This window comes from Palaemon carinicauda, chromosome 13, assembly GCF_036898095.1.
Source record: "Palaemon carinicauda isolate YSFRI2023 chromosome 13, ASM3689809v2, whole genome shotgun sequence".
Classification (NCBI taxonomy): Eukaryota; Metazoa; Arthropoda; class Malacostraca; order Decapoda; family Palaemonidae; genus Palaemon; species Palaemon carinicauda.
Genome location: NC_090737.1, coordinates 119558029 through 119582396, shown reverse-complemented (window position 1 = coordinate 119582396; position 24368 = coordinate 119558029). Strand labels below are relative to the sequence as shown.

At 48.2% G+C, this 24368-nt stretch overlaps 1 protein-coding gene across 1 annotated transcript in view; it reads left to right on the top strand.

Moving 5' to 3' along the window:
• The first annotated feature begins 887 nt into the window (after positions 1 to 887).
• The window catches only part of LOC137652370 (E3 ubiquitin-protein ligase MARCHF5-like), a 52463-nt gene continuing 28982 nt past the window's right edge, over positions 888 to 24368 (top strand). Inside the window, exons 1-2 of the mRNA XM_068385739.1 lie at positions 888 to 1105; positions 18536 to 18629. Coding sequence (XP_068241840.1) covers positions 1050 to 1105; positions 18536 to 18629 — 150 coding nt within the window. The 5' untranslated portion in view covers positions 888 to 1049. The remainder of the gene's footprint in view (positions 1106 to 18535; positions 18630 to 24368) is intronic.

Here is a 24368-nt window from a genome sequence, read left to right as displayed (position 1 = left end):
GTGTTCTTTCATTATTCAAGCAATTTCTGTTCCAACATATTTATCATTTTCATCTCCATTCTTTTTTTCTTTTTTTTTCTTTTTTTCTCTCTCCCTCTCTTTTTGTTTGCTAATATGTATGGTATCATCATTGTTAAGTGTTAATTCTATTGTGACTTTGTTACCCAGACCTTAGATCTCCGTGATCAACCTGCTAATTGATGTTTATAATATATCACTGATTTTATTGCATGTCTCATCTTTTTTTTACCGATGTCAAAAGTGTAAGATCACTGTACCCTTAGTGTAACTCTGTATATGGCTTCTGCTGAAATAAAGATTATTATTATTATTATTATTATTATTATTATTATTATTATTATTATTATTATTATTATTATTATTATTATTATTATTATTATTATTTTATTTCCTTTCCTCCCTGGGCTATTTTTTCCTGCTGGAGCCCATGAACATATAGCATCTTGCTGAATAATAATAATAATAATAATAATAATAATAATAATAATAATAATAATAATAATAATAATAATACTGTCCTTGAATTAATATATTGTTAGAAAGCTTGTACGTTTATATGACGTCATAGCAAGACTATTGTTACTTGCTGCATTTCTAAAAGAAATTATTAAAATTTCAGTAATCCAGTGTTTTCTAAACTTTATTAATGTTTCATTAAAGAAATGTTCATAAATGAGAGTACAAGTCTTAATTTTACTCAAATTTTGATAGTAAAATGGTGCATTGTGGTGGGTTTTACTTCAGTGCGTATCATTGCCCAGGTCTCTGCTGCCTACGAGCGTATATAAAATCAAAATTACTATTAACTTAATGTAAAAATTCACATTTTATCTAAAATAAATTTTTGTAGATCTTAAATAACCTAATAGATTATAAATACGATACTTTAGATATTACATTTAGGCTCGAGTACATGCAGTCAAAATAAACCCCCTTCTTCCTAATGACCCAAGAAGAAGTTGAGATTTTTCATTCTGTCAATTTGTGATTCACGTCAATGATTACTCGTCACTACACACGAAGGAAGAATGGCAGATGAACCGCAGCAAACGGAAGTCAGTAGTCAACCCGAGGATGAAGAGAAGTAGGTGGAATTACTCCAACAATGGCTGGTTATTGTTCCGCAGCCTAACTGCTGGACAAGTCCTGCCCTTGATTCTGCTAAGAATTTATCGTATTCATTTCATGCTTTATGAATGAAAATACTTACACATTTAGCCTACTAGAGGATCGTGGGTGATACTTCTTTCCGAAAAAGCTTAGGCCTAATTAAAGACTTATCATTGGTTAGGCCTTTCAGCGTAGGCCATCAGCCAAGGTTAGGTATGCATAAGATTCTGGTAATATTCAAGAAAAGAAAGGGTGATAATATGATGCTGTAATTATATTATACTTTAACTTCTACCCAAATGCATCAGCCATATGTTTTCCAACTGATCATATCATATGTTTTGCTTATTTCTGGCTGATTATTGTTGCAAACCAATTTTTTGTGAGTTTTCTTACCTTCCTATATAAAAGCACTCGTAGGCAATCCAATTGGTAGTCCATTATTTGTGGGTTCGGAAAAATGCCAAATTGACTGGTTTGTACTATTGATTATGGATAGAAGTCCATAAAACAAGATAACTAGTGGGAAAAAATATGGTTTATGTATTTATTTGGAATGAAATTTTAAGTATCAAATAATCACCTTTGGAGCCTTTGTATATCAGCGGCCAGTTCCTCCCGCTTACATAGAAGATGGAAATTTTCTTCCGATTTTCTAGTCGTACGTAAGACGTTTTTCTTGCAAAATCTCTACACAAGAACACCACCTAATTTAAACTTCCCCACCTAATCTAACCCACAAGCTGTGTCCTTACCTACTTACCTAACGGCGAGCTAATGCCCTCCTGCGACCTTTCTTAGACTGCCGTATTCTTAGCTGGCCGTTATCATACATACACCCCTCACTTTTAATTTGTATCACTTCACTCAATTGTTCTTACGTCTGCTGCGGGTCGCATTGGTCACAATTAAACATACTAGAGAGGCTCGTATCGATCTGACAAGAGTTGAATGAGAGTGGCAACCTTTTTGCGATTATTTTGGCGATATATACATTTCCAGATAAGCAATAACAAGTGAGAGTGTTATTAATGCATTCGATTGCTGAAAGAGATAAAATTGCAATAAGTTACCATAATTGATTGAACGGTCTTACGTGGAGACGTCCTCCTGTGACTGCATCATACTGGAATTGAAGAGGAGGGTTGAGAAAAGTGTGTTTGTATAACAGCAACTGGGAGCTTATTCTTAAATACTTGAGAGATTTTAATTGGTTCAAAATGTCAATAAATGATTATATCAGGAGCCTCCCAAAAGTAAGTAATAACCTTAGACAACTTGAGTGGTGTTCACATACTACTTGATTGATTTTTGAGTTATTATGGCCCAGAACCCGTTAGTCATACAGAGAAATGCCCATAATCAGTGAGCCCCTCCTTTCTTGATAGTGGATTCCTGTTTGGCTAGAAATTAAAGTATTGCATAATTACCAAAGAAAGACAATGCTTACTATCATTGGCCTGTTCATACTAAATTATGTTAATATGTATAACTTGGCTATGCTAATGAAAGTAAAAAAATACTCTATCCTAACTAGCCCTTGGGCTTAAAGCTTCCTGCTTTTCCAAGTAGGGTTGTAGCTTAGCAAGTAATTATGATAATAATAATAGTATTATTATTATTATTATTATTATTATTATTATTATTATTATTATTATTACTATCCAAGCTACAACCCTAGTTGGAAAAGCAAGATGCTATAAGCCCAGGGGCTCCAACAGGGAAAAATAGCCCAGTGAGGAAAGGAAATAAGGAAATAAATGAAGAGAACAAATTAACAATAAATCATTCTAAAATAAGTAACAAAGTCAAAACAGACATGTCATATATAAACTATTAACAACAACAAAAACAAATATGTCATGAATAAACTATAAAAAGACTCATGTCCGCCTGGTCAACAAAAAAGCATTTGCTCCAACTTTGAACTTTTGAAGTTCTACTGATTCAACCACCCGATTAGGAAGATCATCATCCAAGGTTACAGGGCAGAATTATAATTTGTTAAAATTGTAGAGTAGATATTCTTATTTACAAGAGGCCTTAACAACTTGGTAGCCAAGCACAACTTGAGGCTGCGTTGAATTTAGATAGTGCATAAGCCTAGAACTACACCCTAACCTTGCCTATGACATATCTTGTGCTATCTAAACAGATCTAGTGGAATACAAAATGATGTGAAATACAAGTGAAACTGTGGATTGGAGATGTCTAAGAAATAACCATCTTTTTCCAGTATTATACTTAGCCTGTGATACTGTACTTTAATCTCAGTTTACTTATATGTTTACTATAAGGTCAATGCTACTTTCTGATGCTTGCCAGTGTTCAGGTGGGAAGTAGTGCCAAAGATTATGTTAGAAACAAACTATTGTTTTGGTAGTAGCCATGGTAAGCTGCTCTTCTAGGAGAAGGACACTCCAAAATTGAACCATTGTTCTCTTTTCTTGGGTAGTGCCATAGCCTCTGTACCATGGTCTTCCACTTGAGGGTACAGTAGGGCACTCTGTTTTATCTTATTTCTCTTCCTTTTGTTTTAGAGTATTTATAGTTTATATATGAAAGATTTATTCTAATGTTACTTTTCTTAAAACTTTTTATTTTAATTGTTAATTACTTCTCTTGTAGTTTGTTTATTTCCTTATTTCCTTTCTCACTGGGCTATTTTCCCTGTTGGAGCCCTTGGGCTTATAGAATCTTGCTTTTCCAATTAGGGTTGTAGCTTAGCAACTAATAATAATAATAATAATAATAATAATCAGGTTGACACAGTACCCTAGTTAAGGTTAGGTTAGAATACACACTGTATCCCTGGAATTGCTATTGCAATATTTTCAATGATACTGTACTTAGATTATATTTTTGTGTTGATTGGACTTACGATTTGTATAAATATTGTGGTTGATTTCATACTCGATGCCCATTTTTGGTTAATGGCTTTTGTGCCTCTTTTATGTTGCTAGGCTGAGTCTGGAATTTTGTACAGTACTTTGTTCTGTAACTGGAATACAAACCACGCTATTTAATAGGGGTATTACTTTCGGTGTAGCTGAAATGACGAGCCATTAAAATTTAACGAGGGTTTACTACCCACACGGCTAGTTAGCGGGGGTAGGGGAGGGTAGCTTGCGACCCCCCCCCCCCTCACACACACCTGTGCTTGAGATCACTTTACTTGTGGCTCGGAGTGAGAGCGATTGTTCCTCTTCCTCCTCGCCTATTTTGGACTGCCATTAATTCTTGTCTTTTAACTTACTTTTTCTTATACTTGTATATATATATAAACATTCTTAATATTTATGTATATATATGTGAATAGAAATGTGGTAAGTTTCCTTTTCAGTGTTTGTGCTGTGTGTGTGATGCATATACGACAACGACACTTGCGTAGTAGCAAGGCCAGCACAGTTCCACTTCCTGGGGAACGACCTCTCCCTCTCTGGTCCATCGGTCTTCCCGTCGGCATATATCCGTTAACTCGGCCGTCGCAGAGGGAATCGTCATCGCTTGTGCCCTCTTCATTCAAGTATTGTCTTCGCCTTTTCCTCTTTTCCTACGGGGAACTTGGATTCTGAGCGAAGGGAATGTGGCCTTTTAAAGATTGACTACGATCTCTCTCTTCTCAAGGTCGTTCACCTTTACTACAACAGCGTACTATTGGGGAAGCTCCTTTCCCGTGCGCGGGTTAGGTTGCTCTTCCGATTGTTTGTCTCAATTATTTTTAGTGAGACTCTAATTGTATTTTAACTTTTCAGCTTTCTCCGTGGGGAACACTTCCCTTCGGGGGAACAGTGGTTCTCACTATTAGTGAATATTCTTAGCTGATTTGAATAATTATAATTCTGTTTTTATTACAGTTACTCCGCACCCCCCTTCTCCCGTGGTTGTCGTCTGGGGAAGGAAGGGTGCAATACTTAATTTTTAGTTTATGTTGTTCCCTCGGGGTTCCTCGTCGGAGTTCCTCCCAAGGGAATTTCTGTTAAATAATTATATAATTTTATTTTCCCAGTTAACTATGCAGTTTTTCTTCGTTCGACTAAAGAGTGCCAATGAAGCAGAGCTGTTCTGTTCATGCCTGGGGAATCTGCTGTCACTGCCGTCCCTCAGAGGACGTCGTCATGGGCGTTACTGTATCCCTTCTCTTAGAAGTACTCCCGTGACAACATGGCCAGAACGTCAGATCATCTAAGAACGCTAAAGGAGGTTCGCCTTCAGGGGTTGGACAACTTCACTTCCGAGGGAAGTTTCCTTCCCAGGTGTGAGGTTGTTTCTCCCTTCAGAGGGAGAACTTCCCATATCTTAATAAATTCATCGCCTTCGACTGCTGTTGCTGCCCTTCGGCCAGACTTCTCTCCCCCCCTTGCTGAGTTTCTCTTCCTTCTTAGGTGGAGCACGGTCAAGAGTTTTACTCTTATGGCAGAGTCTTCAGACCCCCGTCACGCAAGGTGTTCGCACGCAATTAGCCCTATACACGCAAATCTCCGGTCATACACTCGCGGGGTCAATCCCTCGCTCTCGTGTTTCAGACAGGACAACCTCCCTAATTCCTTGCTCCCTAATGAGTTAAGGATTACGAGTCTCTCGGAAACCTCGAAAGAAGATGCAGGGGTTTGGCCCTTCTTCTCTTCGGTTGAGAGCAGGAGGGAAAGGGGAAACGTGTTAGAGAGGCTAAAAGAAAACACCCAGATAGCAGCGACGTAGAACGCAATACCGAGGGCTTCGGCCTCTCTGTTCGTTATCTTGCGCTTCATATGGCAACTCATGAGCTGCCCATGTTACGAGGTAGCACTCGTTGTCAACCTGCAACTTGATCAACTTATTGGGAAACAGATTGCTGACAGGAGGTTCGCCTCCAGGGGTTAGAGATCCTTCCCTTACGAGGGAGTGATAACCTTCCTCGGAATTGGGCTGCGTGAGAGTACCACCCCCCTTCCGAGGGAAAGCTTCCCCACTTCAGCCATTCAGTAACCTTCCCTTCTTTGTGAGGAGTTGTGAACAGCTCAATGAGTTTTACCTCTGCTATTTCGTCCCCGAAGACTGTGCTTTCTCCCCTGGAGCGGGGGAAAAGCGAGTCTAAGGCTTGTTCTCCCTTCGGGGGGAACTTCTCCCTGGGAGTATGCTTGGCTCAGGCGACGTCCTTCATCGGGAGCACTTCTCTCTCGATCACGAGTAGGAGATTATTACGCCTACATTTTTTTCCCTAAAACTGGGAGGAAACTTGCCTTAGGCGATGTCCTCCTTCGGAAGAACTTCTCTCTCGTTCGCGAGAGAGAGAGATTATTACGCCTATGCCTTTTTCCCATAGAACTGAGGGAAAGCTTGTTTTAAGCGATGTCCTCCTTCAGGACTTTTTTCTCGTTCACAAGAGGGAGATTTTTACGCCTACGTTTTTTCCCATAAAACTAGGAGAAAACTTGTCCTAGGCGATGTCCTCCTTCGAGAGAACTTCTCTCTCGTTCGCGAGAGAGAGATTATTACGCCTATGCTTTTTTCCCATAGAACTGGGAGAAAGTTTGCCTTAGGCGATGTCCTCCTTCGGGAGGACTTCTCCCTCGTTCACGAGAGAGAAATTATTATACTTACACTTTTTCTCATAGAGAGGGGAGAAATCTTGCCTTAGGCAATATCCTCCTTCGGGAGGACTTCTCCCTCGTTTGAGAGAGAGAGGTTACTACGCCTACGCTTTTCCCCATAGAGCAGGGAGAAAGCTTGTTTGTTCCGTAACCGAAATACAAACCACGTTATTTACATTGGGTTTACCTTTTATCGTAGCTGAAATAACGAGCCAATAGTTTTTAACGAGGGTTAATTACCCCTGCGCTAGTTAGCGGGGGGTAGGGGAAGGGTAGCTTGCTACCCCTCCCCCCCCACACACCGGTGATTTGCTTCACTTCACTTTTGGCTCCGGCGATGAACAGACGTGTCTGTCCATCGTCCTCGTTGACAGCCTTTAATCTTTTTTCTGCTTTTTCTCTACAGCGTTTGTGTGTTTGAAGTTGACTGCCTTTGTTATAGCTATGCGTACGTGCCCTGGTATTGCCGGCCACCCTTGTGGTACCTTTATGTCGGCCACGGATACGGATCCTCACACCCTTTGACCGCAGTGTCGAGGCCGACGGTGTGACCAGGAAAACGTGTAGTGAGTGCAGGGAGTGGCCTGCCTCCCAGTGGGAGAGGTTTGTCCGCCGGCGTAAGAAGAAGTCCAAGAGAGACAGTTCTCCTTCTGGGGTTGCCTTGAAGGAGGAAGGTTCTCGGGACTCTTCTTTCGTCGCCCAAACCTCCTCCAAAGCTCCCCCTCGTTCGGCTCCTAAGGAGAGTCGGCCGAGTGGTAGTGCAGGCCTTAGTTCTGTTTCCCGACCTTGGGTGGGGGGAGAGGGCGTCGCCTCCCATAGCGCGGCGGTTCCCCCTCCTCCTCCGGGGGAGGTTATTGATAATTCACTGTCTAATGATGATCTTTTACAGATTTGGGCTTCCCTGGGGCTTAAGGGCTTGCCCTCCAGGGTTGCCCTGATTGACCTTGTCTCGTTGGGGGCCGCCGTTAAGCAGTCGCCGGTGGTAGCAGAGGTAGACCCTCTGTCTATCGTCGACGTCGTGGTGGTAGAGGCCTCCGACGGGGCGGGGCAATCCTCTGCAGGTGCAGTTGAGGATGTTGGTGCTGATGGCTCTCCTCCCCCTTCCGTACATCCTTCGAAGGGGGAAGGGAGTCCTACGGGCTCGTCTGCTGTCCAGCTTCCCTCTAAGGGGAGTGCCTTGACTGAGACTCCCCTTCGGAGGACTGATGGTCCTGATGATCTTCCTCATGGCCGCCTTCGCTGTAAGGCTCACCGTCTGCTGCGTCGCAAGGGCCTCCCATCCCCTTATAAGGGTGTTAAGAGGCGCCTTTTTGGATCTTCTTCTTCCGAAGGGGACTCTCCTCGTCATATTCAGCCTACAGCTCCTGCTTCTTTAGACCTCTCTGGGGACTGGTCTCCTACTCCTGCTAGAACTTCACCTTCTGGGGACCTCGTCACCCGACGGGCAACGGTCCCTTTGGAGTAAAGGGATTCTTCCCTTACACGTGCAGCGTCAGCGCACAGGCGCTCTCCTGCTCGTCAATGCTCTCCTGCTCGTCAGCGCTCACCTGTTCGCTGGCGCTCTCCTGATGTTCGCCCTCCTCGCCAGCGCTCTCCTGAGGACATCCTCCACCCTGTGGTTCCTGATGAGCGCTCAGCGCACCAGCGTTCCCCTGCTCGCCTTTCTGCAGTGTTAGCGCACAGGCGCTCTCCTGCTCGTCAGCGCTCTCCCGTTCGTCAGCGCTCTTCTGAGGATCATCGCCCTCTTGCTCGCCAGCGCTCCCCTGTGGTCTCTGAATATCCAGCAGTTCCTGTTGGGCACCCTGCGTGCCATCAGTCTCCTGAGCCCTCTCGCGATCCTCAGCTTGTTTCTGCTTAACATTGCCCGCGTTCTCCAGCGCATGTTTCTAAAGCACATGTTCGCCCACGCGCCTACGCTCTTCCTGTTCCTGTTCGTGAACGCGCCGCGCCAACTGTTCCTTCACAGGATTTCACGCGTCGCCCTCTTGCTCGCCAGCGTTCACAGACGATCCTACAATCGCCTACTCATCAGCATTCTCCTACGCGTCAGCGATCACCTGATCATTGGCGATCTTCGGATCGCCCGCGTGACTTACAGCCTGCGGGCACGCGGTCTCAAACGCGTCGTCGGCCAGAGATTCTGGAAGGATATGGTTCGCCCTCTGCTATCTCGCCCTCGCGCGATCATTCACCTGCGCGTCCTACGCGCCATCGCTCGCCTACGCGCCAGCGTTCGCCAGCGCACCGCCGATCCCCTGCTCGCAATCGCTCTCCCTCGCGCTACAGGTCTCCTGACCTACGTCGCCAGCGATCTTCGGAGCGTTCTCACTCGCCCACGCGGCAACGTGTTCGTTCGCCGGCTCGCCCACGCGCTCGTTCGCCTGTACGCCCTCGCGCCCACTCGCCCGCGCGACCTTCGTTCGCGGCGAATTTCGCAGCCAGTGATAGCAGCAGGAACGTGTGTTCCCAGACAGCGCTCTGGATCGCCTCCATCTAAACGCAGGACTGTTGTGCAGGACAGGGAAGACACTGCAGTGAGGTTAGTGCATCTTTCTTCCCCCCCTTCTCTTCAGGCAGGTCCAATGGTGTCCACTCCGAAGGATCGCCCGATCCCTTTCCCTCCAGCGGGAATTTCGGACTCTGTGTCCGTGGAACAACAGACTTGGTTTGGTCCTCTGATGCGGGCGTTAGTGAGGGTAATGAAACCAGCACTCGCCGATCAGGGCAACAAACCAACGGCTGCCTCTCCTACGCTGAAGAGAAAGAGAGGAATGGACTTCGTGGTGACTTACCCCAGGGTGAAGTTGGTTCCCAAGAGGTCTGTCAGGAAGGCCCCTTCTCCTGCTCGAGCGTTTTCTCCTTCTCCCATGGACGAGGCTTTTCCGTCCTCGGGTGAGTCCAGTGAAGCGGTAGTCTTCCCCTCGGCACCAAGGGGGGAGCCTTCTCTTCATGGAGGAGAATCTTCTCGTGCGGAAGGGGCTCTTCGAACCTCTTTGTTGGGATCCTGTATCCCTCCCAGGAGGGAATCCAAGACCATCCCGAAATCTTCTTCGAGGATTCGCCAGGAACCCTCGGCTCCCCGGGAGAACGTCCATGCTTCACCCCCAGGAAGAGATTCCGGGGACAGGAGACTTAGCTGCCAGCCCGTAAGGAGGAGATCAGCAGGAATCTGAACATGCCTTCTGGCAGGTCCTGAGCCTGATGAGGCAACTCAACGGGCTTATGGACCCCATGATCACCCCCAGTGAAGGCAAGGACACTATCTTGGACGAAGTGTTCGACGTTCGGAAGGCCCCTAAGTCCAGTGGGGCTCTGCCCTGGTCTCGGGGTCTGAAGAGTGCCAGAGCCAGGGGCAACGCCCAGCTCGTGATTCTTGCCTCCTCCAGTTGTTCCTCTGCCGGGAACAAACTCATCCCTCCTCCTCGTCTTCAGCAGAGGAGGTATTTTGAGATCTTGGGTGAGTCCAGTCTCGCTCTTCCTCTCCATCACTCCGTGGAGGAGCTGGCGAAGGGAGTTCCCCTTGAGAGGCTCTCTGCCCGGCAGGTGTCGTTCTCGGCGGCAGAGATCCTGATCCATGAGAAGGTCGCGAAGTGTGCCATGCAGGCCACTTCGTGGCTGGATTTTTGGCTAGGAACTCTGGGCATCCTATTGCGCTCCGAGGACTTGTCTAAGGAGACCAATAGGAAGGCCCTGGAGACCTTCTTACTCTCGGGCACCTGCTCCATCGAGTTTTTGGCGCACCAGGTCACCACCCTGTGGGCCAACTCGGTGTTGAAGCAGCGCGATGCGGTGACCGAGAGATTCCATCCGAAGGTCCCCGCCGTGGATGTGTGTAGGCTCAGACATGCTTCCCTTCTTGGGGAGAATCTGTTCGAGCCACAGGACATGGAGCGAACGGCTGAGAGATGGAGGAAATCTAGCACGGACTCCCTCCTCCATAGGGCCCTTACAGCTCGGCCCTATAAGCCTCCAGCTCCGCCGCAACAGCAGCAGCAGCCTCGTAAGGCTCCGAAGCAGGCACCGGCAGTTAAGAAAGTGGAGTCTAAGCACCAGCCCTTTCCAGCCAAGGTCAAGAGGGGCGGTAAGTCCTCCAGGGGAGGCAATACTCCTAGGGGTAGCGGCCGCGGCCGCAAGCCCGAGGGGTGGCAGTCCCCCTGCGTGTCCACCTGTGGGGGGATGCCTTCAGCGTTGCGTCCGCAGGTGGCAGCAATACGGGGCCCTTGCTTGGACGGTCTTAGTGGTCGGCCAAGGCTATCGCGTCCCGTTCACAACATCTCAACCTCCCCTGACAGCGAATCCAGTGTCGTTGAGCTCCTATGCCACGGGGTCGGCAAAGGGGCTGGCCCTTCGGGCGGAAGTCGAGACCATGCTAAAGAAGGGTGCTCTCCAGGAGGTCGTCGACGGCTCCCCAGGCTTCTTCAGTCGACTCTTTCTTGTAAAGAAGGCGTCTGGAGGCTGGAGACCTGTCATCGACCTCTCGGCTCTGAATGGGTTTTTCAAGCAAACCCGGTTCAGCATGGAGACAGCGGACACGGTCAGACTTGCGGTGAGACCACAAGACTTCATGTGCACACTGGATCTAAAGGACGCGTACTTCCAGATCCCAATCCATCCATCTTCCAGGAAGTACCTGAGATTCTGCCTAGACGACAAGATCTACCAGTTCAAGGTGCTGTGTTTCGGTCTCTCCACAGCTCCTCAGGTGTTCACCAGAGTGTTCACCCTGATTTCATCTTGGGCGCACAGGAACGGCATTCGTCTCCTTCGTTATCTGGACGATTGGCTGATCCTAGCAGACTCGGAGTCGACCCTTCTTCGGCACCGAGACAGGCTTCTAGGTCTTTGCCAGGATCTGGGGATTGTGGTAAAACTCGAGAAGTCCTCTCTGCAGCCGTCCCAACGACTGGTTTATCTAGGCATGCTGATAGACACCAATCTCCACAAAGCCTTTCCATCAGATGACCGGATAGCAAGGCTGAGGAGGGTGGCGGAACCCTTCCTCAGGCAAGAAGAGCTCCCCGCCCAGTCGTGGTTGCGTCTCTTAGGTCACCTATCCTCCCTGGCTCGTCTGGATACAAACAGCCGCCTCAGGATGAGATCCCTACAGTGGTGGCTCAAGTCCCGGTGGAATCAAGGATCCGATTCTCCGGATATTCTGATCGCGATGGGGTCTTTGGAACGGACGGACTTGCGGTGGTGGCTGGTCGACGAGAACCTGCGGAAGGGAGTGAGTCTTCTCGTCCTCCCCCCGGAATTGACTCTGTTTTCGGACGCGTCAAAAGAAGGGTGGGGGCCACACGTTCTGAACCAGAGGGCCTCAGGCCTTTGATCAGAATCAGAAAAGTGCATGCACATCAACCTGCTAGAATTGAAGGCCGTCTTTCTGGCTCTTCAGCAGTTCCAACGGACCCTGGCAGGTCACTCCGTGGTGGTGATGAGCGACAATACCACGGTAGTGGCTTATATCAACAAGCAGGGAGGCTCTTTTTCGCAGCAGCTATCCCATCTTGCAGTAGAGATTCTGAGGTGGACCGAGGTCCACTCGATAACACTATCAGCTCGCTTCATTCCTGGCAAGAGGAATGTGCTCGTCGACAGTCTGAGTAGGGCCTCGCAGATAGTGAGTACCGAGTGGTCTTTGGATCCGCAGATAGCCAACAAAGTCTTGACTTTATGTGGTTCCCCGACTGTGGACTTGTTCGCGACAGCGTTGAACTTCAAGCTGCCTCTGTACTGCTCCCCAGTTCCGGATCCCAAGGCACTCTGGCAAGATGCTTTCCAGCAACGGTGGGACAACATCGACGTGTACGCCTTCCCACCGTTCTGTCTGATGAGAAGGGTGCTCAACAGGACCAGACTATCGGGCAACTGTTCGATGACTCTGGTAGCTCCGCTATGGCATCACGCGGAATGGTTCCCGGACCTTCTGCAGCTCCTGACGGAGCTCCCGAGGGAACTTCCTCCACGACACGAGCTTCTCAGATAACCCCACTCCGGCGTCCCTCACAAGGCCGTGGCCTCGCTTCGGCTTCACGCCTGGAGACTATCCAGCGTCTCCTCATGGAGAGAGGCTTTTCGCAACAGGTTGCGGAGAGAATGTCTCGGCACCTGCGAAGGTCCTCTGAGGGAGTCTACCAAGCGAAGTGGAGAGTCTTTTGTGGTTGGTGTCGTGGGAGGGGTATCTCTCCACTCGATGCCACTATTCCAGCAATAGCGGACTTCCTCGTTTATCTGCGGGGAGAAATGCGCCTTTCTGTCTCGGCAGTGAAAGGCTATCGCACAGCCTTAAGCTTGGCCTTCAGGCTGAAAGGCGTGGATATTTCTTCCTCGCTAGAACTCTCTCTACTCATATGTAGCTATGAGCTTACCTGCCCCCAGTCGGAAGTGAGACCTCCTCCTTGGAACGTGGTTCGAGTCCTCAGGGCTCTTAAGGGACCTCCATTCGAACCATTACGCCAGGCCTCCGATCGCCACCTGTCTTGGAAGACGGCTTTCCTACTCGCTTTGGCTTCGGCCAAGCGGGTTAGTGAACTTCATGGTCTCTCGTACGACATCGCCCATTCAAGGGGATGGGGGGAAGTAACGTTCAGGTTCGTCCCTGAGTTTGTAGCCAAGACTCAGAATCCTGGAGTGGCGGATCCTCGTTTCGACTCTTTCAGGATCGCGAGTCTCCGCTCTGTAACAAGCAACCCAGACCAGCTGCTACTATGTCCAGTGAGGTGTCTGAGGCACTACTTGAAGAGAACGGCTGCAGTCTGTCCTCAAGTGCGAGCTTTGTTTGTGAGCACAGGCAGGACTAAGAGAAGGGTCACCAGGAACACCATCTCAGCTTGGATTCGAAGGGTTATCCACCATGCCTTGAATCCAGACCCTCCTCCGTCACGTCGCCCTAGGGCACACGATGTTACGGGTGTTGCTACGTCCCTGGCCTTCAAGAGAAACTTCTCTGTGACGCAGGTACTTCAAGCTGGGGTCTGGAAGCGTCAGACGACCTTCACAGCCCACTACCTGCAAGACGTGACCCACAGGAGCCTCAATACGTTTTCTATCGGCCCTGTGGTGGCTGCACAACAGCTGGTCTAACCTCAGGCTCCTTTATGGACAAGTAGCAGTAGGTTGAGGGCGTTGTTACCTGGTCTTAGTCTGCGTGAATGAAAAAGTATGTCTGACCCTTACTTCTTTCTTCATTCTCCCCTCTCTTGGGGAAGCAGCATCCTGGTCCTCGCATAGCTGACCTCGACCTCTGCAGGTAACCCATGCTTCTTTGTGCTCCTAGTATTAAGCTTAATACTGTTGCGTCCCCCATACCTTGATGAGGTGGTATTGGGAACGTCCTATCCTAGATTCCTATCTAAGGGTCTCAAGGTCAACTTCATAGGACGAGTCACACTTTCCTCCACACACAACTTATGTAGGCCACTCGTTCCTAGCGATGCTAGGAACTTATGAGGTGCGGGGGCTCCTTTTCTCAAGTGCTGCTCACTGAGGGATTGAGCCCCCGGGCAAAGCCGAAGTCAGTAAGGCTGGGGACTTTCCACCCTTCCTAAGGGGTAAGTCACCCTATGTAAATAGCGGGGTTTGTATTTCGGTTACGGAACAAATGACAAATTCGAAGATAATTTGTATTTTTCCTAACCATACAAACCTTAGCTATTTACACATATTTGCCCACCATCCCTGGACCCCAAGTCAAGTCCTACCTCTAAGTGAAGTGAAGCAAATCACTGGTGTGTGGGGGGGGAGTCCCTACCCCGGCTAACTAGCGCGGGGTTAATTAGCCCTCGTTAAAAACTATTGGTTCGTCATTTCAGCTACGCTATAAGGTAAACCCAATGTAAATAGCTAAGGTTTGTATGGTTAGGAAAAATACAAATTATCTTCGAATTTGTCATTTTAGGTAATCTCCTTCGGGAGAACCTTCCTTTCACTCACGAGAGAAAACTTGTTGGAGTTTGCTGATCTACGCTCCTCCCTCTTGTATTAAGCGACATTCTCCTTCGGGAGAACAAATCTACCCTGCAGAGGCGTTATCTTCATCCCTGACGTTCTCCCCCTCATGCTCTAAGGAGACGTCTTTTTGAACCTACTGGTTCTCCTGACGTTGACCCCTCGGGGTCTTGTGACAATCACCCTTTCGGCGGGCGTGATCGGGAGCCTTTGAACTCTTGTCATGTTTATCCTACAGGTTCTCATGACCTTAGGAGTTCTTCGGGCCTCTGTCGCGTTGGACTTTCGAGTTCAAACGACTTGGAACCTTTGAGTTTCAGTTACGCGGAGTAGTCGGGCTCTCGTAACAATTAGCACAGAGTGTCCGCGCACACACGCAATTAGCGCTGTGCACGCGACCATCCTCATTTAGAGTTTTACTCTTATGACAGAGTCTTCTGACTCTCGTCAACGGTCTTCGCCATTACCTCCAGACACTCCGACTTCTACCATTCTTCCCCTTTCGATATGAAAGATACTAGGGGTAAGACATAAGGTTTGTCTGCTACTCGCGTCTCCAATTTTACCTGTAATAACACGCGAGGAATTATCGCAGCCTGAGGATTTCTCGGGAGAGCTGGCGTCGAGGGACTTGGAATCCTCCTATTTAAGGACTCTAAGAACTATGTGTAATATCTCATGCCTCGGCGATTTGCATCTGTCTCCTCAACCCTTTGACGCTCCAGCCTTAGACAGGCTATGTAGTGACAGTCTGGGGCTCGAGTCCCGCTCAGACTCGTTAGTGCCATCAGTGCCTACAACCTTACCATCCTTGTAAGCTAAGGTTGAGGGGTTTGGGGGAGCCTATAGATTTATTTGCTGAGTCTTCAGCAGCATTGCCTGGCCTTCCCTGGTCCTAGCTGGAATGGAGAGGAGGCTTGGTCATTGACCATATATGGTCAGTCTCTAGGACTTTGTCCTAACGGCTAGTGTAGTGTCACTGTTCCTTGCCTCTGCCATTCTTGAGCGACCTTTAAACCTTGTTTGTTCGCCGAGATCAGAGACGTCAACCCTTCTCCTCTGATCTTGGATCCCCTCACGGCGAGGCTCACACCAGGATAATCCTCGAAGAGACACACTACTCTTCCAGGCTCTTCTCAGTCACAGAAGGCTCGGCAAGGGAAGCGACTTCAATGTCCCTTCTGGCTTGACACCGGGTCTGATACAGTCGGCTACCTTGCGAGCCACGAGGACTTGTCAAACCAAATCTCCAGGCAGTCCCTACAAGAAGTCCTAACTGCTGGGGCCAAGACAATGGACTTCATAACCGCTACAACAGCAACAATGTGGAGCAATTTGGTTCCCATAAGGAAGGATCAGTAGTTCCCAGACTTCCTTTTGTACCTCAGTGAGGAAAGCTCCTCTCAGTCTTGGCGATTAAGGGCTATCGCGCAGCCTTGAGCCTCATCTGTAGACGGAAAAAGGGTTGACCTCTCCGCCTCAGAAGACATCACCTTGGTTGTTTCGGGGTTTTGAATGATCTTGCCCATCCGTTGAGATTAGACCATCTCCTTGAGATATGTCTTACGTTCCCTGAAGGGTCTGCCCTGTGAGCCCTTAAGGGCCTCAGGCTACTCTCTGAACCTTAAGACCGTCTTCCTTGTACCTCTGGGCTCGGCTAAAAGGGTCAGTGAGCTACATGGTCTGTCTTACGTCACCCATTCGAAGAGTGAGAGGGGGGGGGGGGCGAGTGTCTCGCAACTTCGTACCGGGCTTGGTGGCTAGACTCATACTCCTTCATCTGCCGATGAGAGATTTCAAGAATTTACACTCAATAAGGTCACAGACCAGTCGTTACTATGCCCAGTCAGGGCGTCAAAGAAATATCTGAAGCGCACCAGACCTTTCAGACCACGTCTCCGTCATGTCTTCCTTGTTCCAACAGGGTAAAGAAGAGAATCTCTCGCAACACCATCCCTTTCTGACTCAAGAAAGTTATTGCGAGGTCTTTTCACGGAGACCCAGAGGCAGCGCAACCCAGAGCCCATCAAGTTAGGGGAGTGGCTGTCTCACTGGCGTTTAAGAGAAATTTCTCAGTCTTCCAAGTCTTAAGTGTTGGGGTCTGGAAATGCCAACCTACATTCACCGCTCACTATTTGAGCAGCGTAACACATAGGTCTCTAGACACCCTTTCTATAGGGCCTATTGTGACAGGTCAACGGGTGCTGTAGCTACCTTACGCCCTTTCAGGGGACAGTAACCATTGGCTGAGGATTCTGGGTTACACTAGGTTTTAAGAAGGACATCCATCTATCTTCTTCGTCTCCTTCTCCCTCCCATCTGGGGATCCTACTCTGTATCCAGTTTCTGCTGGACTCGCCAATGGAAATAAGGTATGATACTCATCTGATTCCTCTCGCAGGGTATAAGTTATACTCGTGGTCACGAGGTTTCCCCTTTGCAAGGTCGGGGGAATCCTAAGTTTGAAAGGGTCCGAGTCGAATGTTCCTGACCCACTTCATCTTGAAACATTTGTTTCCTCGAGGCTGCAAACCTTCAGTCGTGCTGAGATTATGGGGATCTACAAAGAAAGAAGATTAACGGAAGGTTGTTGCTTCAAAAGAGTCTAGTCTGAGGACTATCTTCCCTAAGAACAGGGAACTCCTTTGCCACCCTGGCCTCAAGACTAATTCTCCTATAGTAAAGAATGAGGGTTTGTATCAAGTGTAGGAACAAATAACAAACTTATAACAGAGTTTGTATTTTTCCTAACATACAAACCCGAATTCTTTACACAAATCTTCCCTCCATCACCGCTCCCCTAGGATAGTCCTAGCTAGAATCCAATTGAAGGTAAACAGCAGCTACCGACCGGCGGTCCCCCACCACTAACAGGTGGGTAATTACCTGCTCGGTCGTTAACGACCTTGTTAAGGTTTTTCTGGCGTATTTTCCAGCCCGCGCTAGAATATCTCCTATAGTAAAGAATTCGGGTTTGTATGTTAGGAAAAATACAAACTCTGTTGTAAGTTTGTCATTTTTGTATGCAATGTAAGAAAAGAAAGCTTGGAGGAGAAATTAACACAATGTGTATTCAAACATTAAGATTCATTAAGTACAGTAATAATTATGTAATGCAAATCTTGGACCCGAATAACATCAGGTAATTTATAAAGCTTATTTTTGGGAAGCCACATACAGAAGGTGCTAAACTTACAAACATTCGGAGATACAAACAAATCCAACTGAAAATAACAAAGATACAGTAATATAAAGAAATACTATAATAAAACAATTTTACATCATTCAATATAATAACCAAAATGACATTTGTAATAGCCTTATATTTATTTCACATGAAACCCTACTATTTATTGAATTTTGTAGCTGGAAATCATATGCATGGGATTCAGGTTAGACCTACCCTAGGCAAAAATTAAAAATAAAATCTTGCCAACAATTCAACTTACAAACGGCCTTTTTGCCTCTTTGAACGTATTATGTTTGTAAGTTGAGGACTTTCTGTACTTAATTTGCTGGCCAGATGCTAGTGTGGGTAAAATCAGTTGTCTGCTACTTTTGTTAGTACCCATGTATGATATATATTCACAGCGCTGTATACATTACAGCATATAGCTTTCATAATAATAGTTTTTGAGAGCCTTCCTTCGTTTTACAAGTAATTTATTTTCTCTTAATTGTTTCTGGAAATGAGATATCAATATAACTAGTAGGTTGATAAGATAAAGATGTGTCCTCCAATATTTAAGTATATATATTTGTGCTATTGAAAGCCACCTATCTTGAAGGAAATAAGAAATATCCTGATAGGTCAGGGAGTTTGATTTGCAGTTGTGGTTTCTTAAAGTGTTATGGACATAATTTTTATTTTTCTTTTCTTCTAGTAAACGTTATTGTTGGGTCTGTTATGCAACAGATGAAGACGATGAAACAGCCCCATGGGTTAAACCTTGCAGATGTAGAGGGACAACAAAATGGGTAAGCAAGCATTTTACGGTATTTACCATACTTTTAACAGTATGTAGTATTCTATAGCTAAGTTATTTGACTTGAATTTCAAAGCATTATTTTTCAATATTAATCTTACCCGATGATCATGTAGCTGTCAACTCCGTTGCCCGACAGAAATCTAAGGTCGGGATACGCCAGCGATCGCTATACAGGTGGGGGTGTACACAACAGCGCCATCTGTGAGTAGGTACTCAAGTACTTCTTGTCAACAAGAACTCAATTTTTCCTCTGTCGTGCCACCGGCAAGACCTACTTGGATACGCTGTTGATTCTGGAGTTGTTTTTCACGATTTTGGTGATGTATTCACTCTAGTTTTTAGCCTTCGCTATTCAGGAAGCTTTATCATTAGCTTAGCAAGCTTTTGGAATTAATTTGGATTAATTGTTAACGAACTTTGCTAGATTTTGGAATCCCCCCTTGACTATTTCTACAATTCAAGATGTCTGACCAGTCTCAAGTCCCTAAGCACAGGCAGTGTAGTGTTAGGGCTTGTACTAGGCGTCTTCCGAAGGCCTCCATAGATCCTCACACCGTTTGTTCCAATTGTAGGGGTAAATCCTGTCAATTGGAAGATCGATGTGAGGAATGCGCTGGGCTTTCGGAATTCGATTTTAACGAATTCCTTAAAAATGCACGTAGGCTAGAGAAGGATAGAATCAGGAGGAGTTCTTCTCGCTCTGTGGATTTTTCCTCTCCCCATGCCCCTCAACCTTTTCCTTCCCCTGTAGTGGTGACTCCCGACCCTGCTACTAGTGCTCAGCCATCCATGGCGGATATGATGCGTGCCATTCAGGCTCTCGGTGACAGAGTGGAGTCATTGGCTAATGACCGTAATCAGCTTTTGGCAGATGTCAAAGAGCTGAAAGCGAAAAGTGCAGTGGGAAGTTTTGTCAGTGCTAGTGAAGTGAAAAGTGTCAGTGTCAGTGTTGCGCATGAGGGTACATCTGTTCGTGCCAGTCGTCCTCCCAGTCCGGGACCTCTTGCAAGCTCCCAAGCCCAGGGGAGAAGCAATGTCGAAGGACCAAAGGGTTCGGCAGGCCTTGATCAGCGTACGGATGTACCCTCAGTGGTTGCGGACGTATCTGTCAGAGATCGTCCCATCCACAAACAGACGAATGAGCCCTATCATTCCTCGTCTGTGGAAGAAGTTTCAAGGAGGAAACGATGGACCAAGGTCTCACGACCTCTCAAGCGTAAGGTCCCTTCCGAGCGAGTCCAACGGCCCAGGTGTAGCCACTGGGTCAGTTCGGACTCGCCGCAGTCTTCCGATGACTGCACACCTCCCAAGAGAGGTAGAGTGGTTCCACAACAGGCTACTGCTCTGTCTGTTGCTGCTCCAACCACGGTAGACCCTAAGTGGTCCATGCTGCAGACCATGCAGTCTCAGCTTGCTGCGTTCATGCAAGAGTATCATGCTGAGAAGGTTGACACTGCACCTGTTAACCTACAACCTGCCGCGGTTGTGCGCTCAGCAGATACTGCGGCTGCCTGCTCCCACACTCCACCTGTGAGAGCTCCACCACCGATGCGCAGTCCACCCTGCCAGACGCATGTTCTTGCTGCACCATCCGTTGACATGCGTGAGCTACCGCATCAGCAGTGGGAAGGTGCTGTAGAGCTGCCGGGTTCTGACACTATGCGGCATGCTCCGCAACCCATGCGGCATGCTCCGCATCCCATACGGCATGCTCCGCAACCCACGGCAACCCCTCCCACGCACCAGCACTCTGCTTTTGTTGTTGCCAGCTCGCAGACTGACCAGCAGCTGCATGATGTTGGATCCGCAGCAGCTACGCATGCACCCGTGCTGCCGGATTCAGCCGTTCAGCTTTCTGCTCCGCCTTTGCCACTTACTACTCAGCTTTCGGATGATGGAGTATCGGATGACGAAGCTGCACATTTGGATGAACCGCACTCCGACTTTGAAGGGCCCAAGTCTACGCCTCCCTCCTTAGACTTTCGTAAAGTCCTTGCCTTGTTCAGGGACTTGTATCCAGAACAATTTGTGTCTGCAACCCCTCGCTCTCCTCCATCCGAGTTTGCTCTGGGCATGCAGTCTGCTGCTCCTGCCTTCACCAAGCTTGTTCTCGCACGCTCATCCAAGAGAGCTTTGAGGGTTATGGGAGAGTGGTTGCAGTCCAAGAAGCAACTGGGAAAGACTGCTTTCATCTTTCTGCCTACCAAGCTTGCTTCCAAGTCGAGCGTCTGGTATGCCACGGGAGAGGAACCCGGCTTGGGAGTTCCTGCCTCTGCCCAGGGCGACTTCTCAAGTCTGGTTGACTCTCCCCGCAGGCTGGCTATGAGACGATCGAAGATCTGCTGGTCCTTTTCTGACATGGATCATCTGTTGAAGGGAGTCTTTCGTGCTTTTGAGATCTTCAACTTCCTCGATTGGTGTTTGGGAGCGTTAAGCAGAAAGACTTCCCCTTCGGATAAGGACTCTGCCATGCTGATCATGTCTAGCATGGACAAAGCCATTCGGGATGGGTCTGGTGAACTTGCGGCTTCGTACGTGTCGGGAGTGCTTAAGAAGAGAGAACATCTTTGCTCCTTCTTGTCGTCTGGTATCACCCCTTGCCAGAAGTCGGAGTTGTTGTTTGCTCCTCTCTCCAAGTGTCTGTTTCCGGAGGAGCTGATCAAGGGGATGGCTGCCTCGCTTATCCAGAAGGATACCCATGATCTGATGGCATCTTCCGCACGTAAGGCTAAAACCTTACCTTCCGTGCCTAGACCTTTCCGTCCTGCAGCAGTAGACACACCTGCAACTAGGTTCATCCCACCCTTTCGTGGCAGAACCTCCAGCAGAGGAGGTACCCGTGCCGACAGTCACCGTGGCAAATCCAAGAAGGATTCCAAGTCCGCAAAAGGCAGGATCTGACTGCCTTCCTCTCCAGACAGCAGTGGGAGCCAGACTCAAGGCCTTCTGGCAAGCTTGGGAGAGCAGAGGTGCAGACGCTCAGTCTGTGAAGTGGCTAAAGGAGGGGTACAGAATTCCGTTCTGCCGCAGTCCCCCTCTAGCTACATCTCCCATCAACCTCTCTCCCAACTACAAGGAGAAGGGCAAGAGGCTAGCGTTGCAACAAGAGGTGTCGCTCTTGCTACAAAAGGGAGCGGTAGTCATAGTCCGGTACCATCAATCCCCGGGCTTCTACAACCGTCTCTTCCTGGTAGCGAAGAAGACAGGAGGTTGGAGACCGGTGCTGGACGTCAGTGCTCTCAATGCTTTTGTCACCAAGCAGACGTTCACGATGGAGACGACGAAGTCGGTCCTAGCAGCGGTCAGGAAGGAGGACTGGATGGTCTCGTTAGACCTGAAAGACGCGTACTTTCACGTCCCCATCCATCCGGACTCCCAACCTTTCCTAAGGTTCGTCTTTGGAAAGGTTGTGTACCAGTTCCAAGCCCTGTGCTTTGGCCTAAGCACGGCACCTCTTGTGTTTACCAGACTGATGAGGAATATTGCCAAATTCCTTCACTTGGCAGACATCAGAGCCTCCCTCTATTTGGACGACTGGCTTTTAAGAGCTCCGTCAAGTCGTCGCTGTCTGGAGAATCTCAGATGGACTATGGATCTGACCAAGGAATTGGGCCTCCTGGTCAATATAGAGAAGTCCCAGCTCGTCCCATCCCAGACCATTGTCTATCTAGGTATGGAGATTCAGAGTCGAGCTTTTCGGGCTTTTCCGTCGGCCCCAAGGATCAATCAAGCCCTAGAATGCATCCAGAGCATGCTGAAAAGGAACCGATGTTCAGTCAGGCAGTGGATGAGTCTAACAGGGACACTTTCATCGCTGGCCCAGTTCATCGAGTTAGGGAGACTCCACCTCCGTCCCCTTCAGTATCATCTAGCTGCTCACTGGAGAAAGGACATGACGCTAGAGGCGGTCTCAGTGCCTGTTTCCGAAGAGATGAGGTCTACACTGACGTGGTGGAAGAACAGCATTCTTCTCAAGGAAGGTCTACCATTGGCTGTTCAGACCCCCGACCACCGTCTCTTCTCGGACGCATCGGACACGGGCTGGGGTGCGACACTGGACGGACAGGAATGCTCGGGCACGTGGAATCAGGAGCAAAGGACACTTCACATCAATTGCAAGGAGCTGTTGGCAGTTCATCTGGCCTTGATAAACTTCAAGTCCCTCCAGCTAAACAAGGTGGTGGAGGTGAACTCCGACAACACCACAGCCTTGGCTTACATCTCAAAGCAAGGAGGGACTCATTCGAGGAAGTTGTTCGAGATCGCAAGGGACCTCCTCATTTGGTCAAAAGATCGAAAGCTTTCGCTGGTAACGAGGTTCATTCAGGGCGACATGAATGTCATGGCAGATCGCCTCAGCCGGAAGGGTCAGGTCATCCCCACAGAGTGGACCCTTCACAAGAATGTTTGCAGCAGACTATGGGCCCTGTGGGGTCAGCCCACCATAGATCTATTCGCTACCTCGATGACCAAGAGGCTCCCGATGTATTGTTCTCCGATTCCAGACCCAGCAGCAGTTCACGTGGATGCCTTTCTGCTGGATTGGTCCCATCTAGACCTGTATGCGTTCCCTCCGTTCAAGATTGTCAACAGGGTACTTCAGAAGTTCGCCTCTCACGAAGGGACACGGTTGACGTTGGTTGCTCCCCTCTGGCCCGCGAGAGAATGGTTCACCGAGGTACTGCAATGGCTAGTGGACGTTCCCAGGACTCTTCCTCTAAGAGTGGACCTTCTGCGTCAACCTCACGTAAAGAAGGTACACCCAAGCCTCCACGCTCTTCGTCTGACTGCCTTCAGACTATCGAAAGACTCTCAAGAGCTAGAGGCTTTTCGAAGGAGGCAGCCAGAGCGATTGCCAGAGCAAGGAGGACATCCACTCTCAGAGTCTATCAGTCTAAATGGGAAGTCTTCCGAAGCTGGTGCAAGGCGAATGCAGTTTCCTCAACCAGTACCTCTGTAACACAGATAGCTGACTTCCTGTTACATCTAAGGAATGTAAGATCCCTATCAGCTCCTACGATCAAGGGTTACAGGAGTATGTTGGCAGCAGTCTTCCGCCACAGAGGCTTGGATCTTTCCACCAACAAAGATCTACAGGACCTCCTTAGGTCTTTTGAGACCTCAAAGGAACGTCGGTTGTCCACACCAGGCTGGAACCTAGACGTGGTTTTAAGGTTCCTAATGTCATCAAGATTCGAACCGCTTCAATCAGCCTCTTTTAAGGATCTCACATTAAAGACTCTTTTCCTCGTTTGCTTAGCAACAGCTAAAAGAGTCAGTGAGATCCACGCCTTCAGCAGGAACATAGGTTTTACTTCTGAAACGGCTACATGTTCCTTGCAGCTCGGTTTTTTGGCTAAAAACGAGCTTCCTTCCCGTCCTTGGCCCAAGTCGTTCGAGATCCCAAGCCTGTCCAACTTGGTGGGGAACGAACTAGAGAGAGTACTTTGCCCAGTAAGAGCTCTTAAGTACTATTTAAGACGGTCAAAGCCATTACGAGGACAATCAGAAGCTTTATGGTGTTCTATCAAGAAGCCTACTCTACCGATGTCTAAGAACGCAGTTTCTTACTACATCAGGCTTCTGATTAGAGAGGCACATTCTCATCTGAAGGAAGAAGACCTTGCTTTGCTGAAGGTAAGGACACATGAAGTTAGAGCTGTCGCTACTTCAGTGGCCTTCAAACAGAACCGTTCTCTGCAGAGTGTTATGGATGCAACCTATTGGA